Here is a 7,717-nt window from a genome sequence, read left to right as displayed (position 1 = left end):
TTTTTCAATTTAATTTGAGATGCTAGCTTTGTGAGGACCCAAATGAACTTCCATCAGTGGCACTCACAGTGTCCTTACTGACACCAGAAAATGCAGAGTCATCCTGTTCATGGGTCATTCTTTTGAGCATATTGGTGAAATATGATATGTGACAAGTACACAACAGGAACTCATTTTATTTTTTAATTCAGATAACTCAAATGTAAAAGAGCAAGAAAACATTTTATAATGCTTTAATTATTTCAGAAATAGAATATTCCCATTTGAAATATTTTTTTAAAAGATTGCTGTACATCTGCAAAAATACAAAAACAAAAGAAAATCATCCCTCTAAGCCAAGTTCATCTGGTTTCACCATGCTATATATAACCATGCATATTAAGCTTAACTAAAAGAGTCAAAGGAATGATTTGAAAGACTGGACACGGTTATTTGCTGTTTTTTCCAGTCAGATAAAGTGATCATCTGTTACTGCTTACATTTTTGATTGCCATTTGCTTCTGTTTTGCACAGAGTTAAACAAGCATGAAATGTCTGACTGCATCCTTTTTTGCTGTTTCTATGGTACGTGTCAGAAGGACAGTATAAAATCAGGAGTCAGCGTACGAACCAGCAGCATCTCAGAAGAGAGACTAAGCTACAGAAGGCTTAACCACAGCCATGGATACTGTCAAACATCAGAAAAAGAATACTTCAGGTAAACATTAAATGCTACTAGCTGCACACACTAACATTATTTTACTTAAATTATAACAATGTCCTTTCTGATTATGTTTTTTTCCAACAGCACTCAAAAAATCTAAGTCTGTGAAGAACATCAATCATTACACAAATGTACGCGGTCTGCCTTCTATCGAGAAGATTGTGAGCTCAGTGGAGGACACCCCCAGGCCCATCAGCACCCAGATCGTTGGTACAATCCCAGAATGGATCAAAGGAAACTTCCTGAGAAATGGGCCCGGAAAGTTTGAGATCGGAAACCACAAGTGAGTGCTGCGTCTTTGTGTGTTTATCCATTCGCTTCAGACATCATGAAGCTCACTCCCCTCTGCATTGCATCTATTTCTCTCCAGATTTAACCACTGGTTTGATGGCATGGCTCTCATGCACCAGTTCAAAATATCAAATGGGCAAGTGACTTACAAAAGCCGCTTCCTATCCAGCGACAGCTACCAGACCAACAAGGAGCACAATCGCATTGCTATATCTGAGTTTGGGACTGTAACCATGCCGGACCCCTGTAAAAATGTCTTCCAGCGCTTCCTGTCAAGATTTGAATCACACAGTGAGTATCTTGAAGACAAAGCAGCCTGTTGATGCACTTGCTATAGAATAAGTAATTCAAAGCTTTCTTTCCCTCTAGAGCCCACAGACAATGCCAATGTGAGTTTTGTGACCTACAAAGGTGACTATTATGTCAGTACAGAAACCAACATCATGCACAAGGTGGACCCTGACACACTGGAGACTGAAAAGGTACCATGAGTGTAATGATATACGTGCAGCTGAAGTTTTAGTGGCACATGTATCAAACGGTAAAAGTAGGTATAGAAGCAATAAAAACTGCAAACCTTTTGTGCCATTGCATTTGTTTCTATTAGGTGGACTGGAGCAAATTCATTGCTGTGAATGGAGCCACAGCACACCCTCATACTGAGCCTGATGGTACGACATACAACATGGGAAATTCCTACACCTCGAAAGGTATTTAAGAAACATCAGATCCATTTCCACACTACAGGTTACGGATCAAAGATCTAACAGTATCTGGCATGACAGGATCATACTACAAAATTATCCAAGTGCCACCAACCAAGAAAACAGAAGATGAAACCCTGGAGGGAGCCACAGTGCTGTGCTCGATTCCTTCAGTGGACAAGACCAAACCTTCATACTATCACAGCTTTGGTGAGCAAAAAGTCTCATGCAGTGAAGCATGCACATCTTGAATTTGGGAATAAAAAAGCACAGGTATCACAATGGAGTGGTACTCTGAGTTGATGCATGGAATGAAAATGATTTAAATCATTGGTTTTCTTATAGTCCTATAGTCTTACTGGAGCTGAGTCCCGCTGCAAAGAATCATAAATAGAAACTTCTTCTCATTTCGTTATAGCAATGTCTGAGAACTACGTGGTGTTCATTGAACAGCCCATCAAGCTGGACCTGCTGAAGATTGTGACAGGCAAGCTAAGAGGAAAAAGTATCAGTGATAGCATATTCTGGGACCCCAAACTCAACACAATCTTCCATCTGATCCACAAACACTCTGGGAAGGTAGGACTCTAACATGCAAAAATGAACTAAGTGATTAAGTAAGGTAAACTTAATTCACAATAAAAAGTATTCTTCCAAGTCTCATAAGTATTGTTCCTGTGACTTGATTGAATTTTGAGTTAAGTTTTGGTCATCTATTTTTAATGAATGCATTTTATTTTTCTTCTAAGAGAGATACTGAATTTAGGTGAATATTTGAATGCAAAGATAGGGTTAGGGTACAAATGTGAAGATATGAAAGCAGTGTTTTGTTGCAAATGCAAGATAAAAGCAACAATAAAAGTGCAATAAAAACATTTTTGTCAAATCAGCAAATAATCATGACAAATAATAGTAATCTGAATACGGATTATGTTAGCATAACTGAAAAATAAAGAGGAAGGGGCTAAAAGCAAGTTTCCGTCTGACACCTGATGCTCTGTATCAATAGGTAGAGTGATGATTTATGTTACAAAGATTTCAGAAGAAACAAATAAATGTTCAGTTTAGTTAATAATTTTTTTGCATTTGCATTTGCATTTGCAGAAATGTGAAATAATATTTAAGTCACATTAATAAAATATTAAGTACAATTATTTGACTTGAGCTAGAACGCAGAACTGAACTAGTGCCACAGTGCATTTCCATTGTTGTTTTTGTGTTTCAGGTAAGCTCCATCAAGTATCTTGCAAAGCCACTATCAACCTTCCATCAGATCAATGCATTTGAGGAGGATGGATTCTTGATCATAGATTTGTGTGCATCAGATGATGGCCAGGCAATCACAAACTACAACATCCAGAACATGCGCAAGTCTGGAGAAGCTCTTGATGAGGTAAGTCAGTTAAGTAAAGCTCATTACTGACTTTCCTGTGCAGTTTATGGAAAATCCTTCGGCTGCTTTTGGTTTATCTGAAGAAAAGATGGTTTGTTGAAGTTAACAAGATCTTCCTCGTCAGGTGTACAACACCTTGAGTAGAGCCTTCCCCCGGCGATTTGTGCTGCCTCTCAATGTTGACCGCGACACACCCTACAACCAGAACTTGATTACCCGGCCAAACAGCATAGCTACTTCTGTAAGAATTGCCAAGAACAAGGTATTAATGTACAGCCATCAGCACTTTACAGAATGCATACCGTATTTTCACGACCATAAGACGCACTGTACTAAAAGGCGCAGTCTCAGTTATGTGTGCCATTACTGTATTTAACACACACATAAGGCGCACTGGATTATAGGGCGCATACAAGTACCGTATGCGTATTTAAAAATAAAGCGGGAGCAAACCTGAGTTCGGTACCTTACTCACATTTCTATTACCGGTAATCGTCATCATCAACAACACACAAGCATACAAGTGTGCGTATTTAAAAATAAAGCAGGAGCAAAACAAAGTTTGGTACTCACATTTTTATCATCAATCAAACCCATCGAAGTCCTCATCCTCTGTGTCTGAATTGAACAGCTGCGCTAAATCTCCATCAAACATGCCAAGTTCACTTTCTTCACTGTCAGAGTCACTTTCCGTGCCATGCGGCTCCTCGGAAATGATGCCGGCTTTTGCGAAAGCTCGAACAACAGTGCCAGCAGACATGTTAGCCCAAGCATCTACAATCCATTGGCAAATTGTGGCGTAACTCGCCCGGCGCTGCCTTCCACTCTTGGTGAAACTGGTCTCCATCGGTCATCCATCGCTCCCAGGCCGCTCGCAGCCTTACTTTGAACGGGCGGTTCACACCGATGTCCAGCGGTTGGAGTTCCTTTGTCAGGCCTCCTGAATGACAGCAAGCTCACAGTTCATTTGTTTCACTAGTTTTTTCACATCGGCTGTGAGATGGACACGCATAGAGTCACAGATTAAGAGCGATGGTGATGCGTGGAAAAAACCACCTGGTCTCCTTACATACACCTCCCTCAGCCACTCTTTCATCATTTCCTCATCCATCCAGCCCTTTTCATTTGCCTTAATGATGATTTCTGCTGGAAACTTCTCTTTAGGCAAAGTCTTTCGCTTAAAAATCACCATAGGCGGCAGTTTCTGTCCATTAGCATGGCAGCCAAGCACAACAGTAAAAGACGACTTTTCATACCCCGTTGTGCGTATCGCTACCATGCTGGTCCCCTTCTTCTCCACAGTGTGACTCACCGGGATGTCAAAAGTGAGCGGGACCTCGTCCATGTTTGTGATGTGGCTGGGCTGGATGTTTTTGTCGCCGATGTGTTTGCTGCAGTAGGAGCGGAAGATGGCCAGCTTTTCCTTATAATCCGCTGGAAGTTGCTGCGCTACCGTAGTCCTGGTCCGGATGGAAAAATGGCACCGTTTCACAAAACGAAAGCACCAAGACGGACCTCCTTGGAAATGTTCAATGTTAATCTCTTCAGCTAGTGAAACTGCTTTTAGCCGAATGGTGACCGTCGAAACGCTTCTCCCGCTCGTTCTTTGCTCGATGATCCACCGCTCGAGTCTTTCCTCCAACTCGGGCCACCTCGCCTTATGTCCGCGGAAACTCAGCTGCGTTTTCTTGACCTGCCGGAGCTTGTTTTCTAGCTTCCTCCATTTGCGAACCATCGATTCGTTAATCTTAAATTCTCTCGCCGCTGCTCGATTTCCATGTTCCTCCGCATAGCTGATGGCCTTCAGTTTAAACTGTGCTTCATAAGCGTGTCTCTTTGCCATTTTCAGGGTTGTTAAAACAACGATGTTCCACATAATGCACATACCCGGTCTTTTAGACAGGTATGTGCGATTGTCCGGTATATACGATCAACGCCCACACTTCACCCTTTAGCGTTCTCATGGTGTTCTCTACTACGTCCTCCTTACAACACACAGGGCGCACTGCGCTATAGGGCGCGCCGTACTTTTTGAAGAAAATCTAAGACTTTTAAGTGCGCCTTATGGTCGTGAAAATACGGTATGTTGAATTTCTCCGTTTCATTTTACTTTTTCACACAGACATTAAGATTTTATCAATCTTATGGTAGTTAAAATTTACATGCTTTAACAAACCTATTTCTTCTTTCTTTGGAACTTATTTACATTCTGACTTCTATATAAACGCTTAATTTGACTTTGCTACATGTTGACATTTTAATAGCACTTTCACTACCTGAATCTCAGTGATTACCTGTGTTGCTTTTTTTGTTTTTTTAAACCTGTGCAGGTGTTCTGTACTCATGAGGACCTGCATGGGGAGGATCTCCATGAATACGGAGGTCTGGAGTTTCCTCAGATCAACTATCACAAATTCAACACCCATCCCTACCGCTACTTCTATGGCTGTGGCTTTAGACACCTTGTAGGGGACACGCTGATTAAGATGGATCTCCACGGAAAACGCATGAAGGCACGTTGTTTTATTGGAGCAAAGAAAAGAGAGCTCGCATTTCCAATCTGTGGAACAAATTAACCCCCACAACTGAAATCAACAGTTTCCAGATAGAACCAATTATATCTGTTTCTATTTTAGTTCATTCACAGAGAGCGCAACTCACCCCAAAGGGGAAAGGGTTATATTAAAGTGTTTTATGCTGATGTCAGCCTTGGTAATATAGAAATCTAGTGTAGTATATTACTGTATGTATATGTAGTAACTTTTTGTGTCATTGTGAAATTATATAATGTTGTATTGAAAAACAACAGGCCTTAGTTATATACCAGGCCTCAGGGGACCCCTGGTATATAACTAGTATAAGACTGAAGACAATCCATAAAAATTGTGGGTAATATGGAGTTAACAAACAGTAAACAAAGTTAGAGAGGACTGTCCCACAGGTATTGAGATAGCATTGTTATTGTGATTTTTCTTTTATCATCATGAATGTGATATTGTGTGTAAATGTTCCCTCACAGGTGTGGGAACATCCTGGTCAGTATCCATCTGAGCCGGTCTTTGTTCCCTCTCCTAATGCTACAGAGGAGGATGATGGTGTCATCATGTCTGTGGTCATCACTCCAGACGAGGTTAGTCAGGCTCAGCCATTTTGGACAGGGTACTCTTTATAGATACAGTTTCCTCATACAAATGTAAAACATGGCTGAGCACGAGCTTGGACATCGTGCCGTTGTGTTTTCTACACTGTCTTGTACACCAAGTATTTCTTTACCCATGTCTCTGTTCTCTCCAGGACAAGAGTACATTCCTTCTGGTGTTAGATGCCAAGACATTCGAGGAGCTGGGCAGGGCGGTGGTACCTGTCAACATCCCCTATGGCTTCCACGGGACATTCAATGCCATGGCTTAGACGTCTGATGGATGTACATGTGACTTCACAGGGACACACCTACACTGTGTACATGTTGACTTAAAAGCAAAGACCCTCATTTAAAGAATTCCTTTATTTTCATGTCATAGTGATATGTTAAAGCATGCATGCCTTTTTTCAGACTTAATAAAACCTTAAGTGTCGATATAATCTGTGTTGAAATAAAATCCTTTGTTTCTATTGTTTTTCCACAGCTATCTGTAAATGAAGGTCGTGAGGTTTTTTTTTTAATATCTGCTATTTCATGCACTGCTATAAAAAAAGTAAAACTGATTTTATGATACTGTTAAGGTAATGCACAAATTAACACAGAACACATTTTGGAGAAACCTCTGTGACTTTAAAATGTACAAATTCAGAAAAATCCAAGAGTCACTGAGCCTTCTGTCAATAAATGAATTCAATTCAATTCAATTTTATTTATATAGCGCCAAATCACAACATAAGTCTCCTCAGGGCGCTTCATAGATACAGAGAAAAAAACCCAACAATCATATGACCCCCTATGAGCAAGCACTTTGGCGACAGTGGGAAGGAAAAACTCCCTTTTAACAGGAAGAAACCTCCGGCAGAACCAGGCTCAGGGAGGGGCGGGGCCATCTGCTGTGATTGGTTGGGGTGAGAGAAGGAAGACAGGATAAAGACATGCTGTGGAAGAGAGACAGAGGTTAATAACAGATATGATTCAATGCAGAGAGGTCTGTTAATACATAGTGAGTGAGAAAGGTGACTGGAAAGGAAAAACTCAATGCATCATGGGAATCCCCGGCAGCCTACATCTATTGCAGCATAACTAAGGGAGGATTCAGGGTCACCTGGTCCAGCCCTAACTATATGCTTTAGCAAAAAGGAAAGTTTGAAGCCTAATCTTGAAAGTAGAGATAGTGTCTGTCTCCTGAATCCAAACTGGAAGCTGGTTCCACAGAAGAGGGGCCTGAAAACTGAAGGCTCTGCCTCCCATTCTACTTTTAAATACCGTAATTGTCGGGGTATAAGCCGCTACTTTTTGCACAAGCTTTGAACCCTGCGGCTTTTAGTCAGGTGCGGCTTTTCTATGGATTGTCCATGATTTTTGTCATATCGTAAGACGATTTGTTTTGTTTGTTCCGCTGTTGTACGGCACAACGTTGCCTGGCGGAAGGATCGGGGTTCAAGAGTGGTATGTTAGTCACATGTCCGTCCGCCAGGCAACGT

The 7,717-nt window shown here is 41.2% G+C and overlaps 1 protein-coding gene across 1 annotated transcript; it reads left to right on the top strand.

The window, feature by feature from the left end:
* Positions 1–660: 660 nt before the first annotated feature.
* Positions 661–6,502, top strand: LOC146618197 (carotenoid-cleaving dioxygenase, mitochondrial-like). The gene is made up of 12 exons (XM_085370058.1): positions 661–697; positions 788–986; positions 1,074–1,285; positions 1,364–1,476; positions 1,602–1,704; positions 1,780–1,908; positions 2,117–2,277; positions 2,924–3,091; positions 3,216–3,353; positions 5,422–5,604; positions 6,111–6,221; positions 6,386–6,502. The coding sequence occupies exons 1-12, from the start codon at positions 661–663 to the stop codon at positions 6,500–6,502; spliced, it is 1,671 nt and encodes a 556-aa protein (XP_085226184.1).
* Positions 6,503–7,717: the final 1,215 nt, after the last annotated feature.

Source organism: Diplotaxodon limnothrissa, linkage group LG14 (assembly GCF_057381915.1).
Source record: "Diplotaxodon limnothrissa isolate DT_005_m linkage group LG14, D_limnothrissa_male_GT1.1, whole genome shotgun sequence".
Taxonomy (NCBI): Eukaryota; Metazoa; Chordata; class Actinopteri; order Cichliformes; family Cichlidae; genus Diplotaxodon; species Diplotaxodon limnothrissa.
Note: the sequence above shows the minus strand (reverse complement) of the source record. Positions and strands in the feature narration are given on the sequence as shown.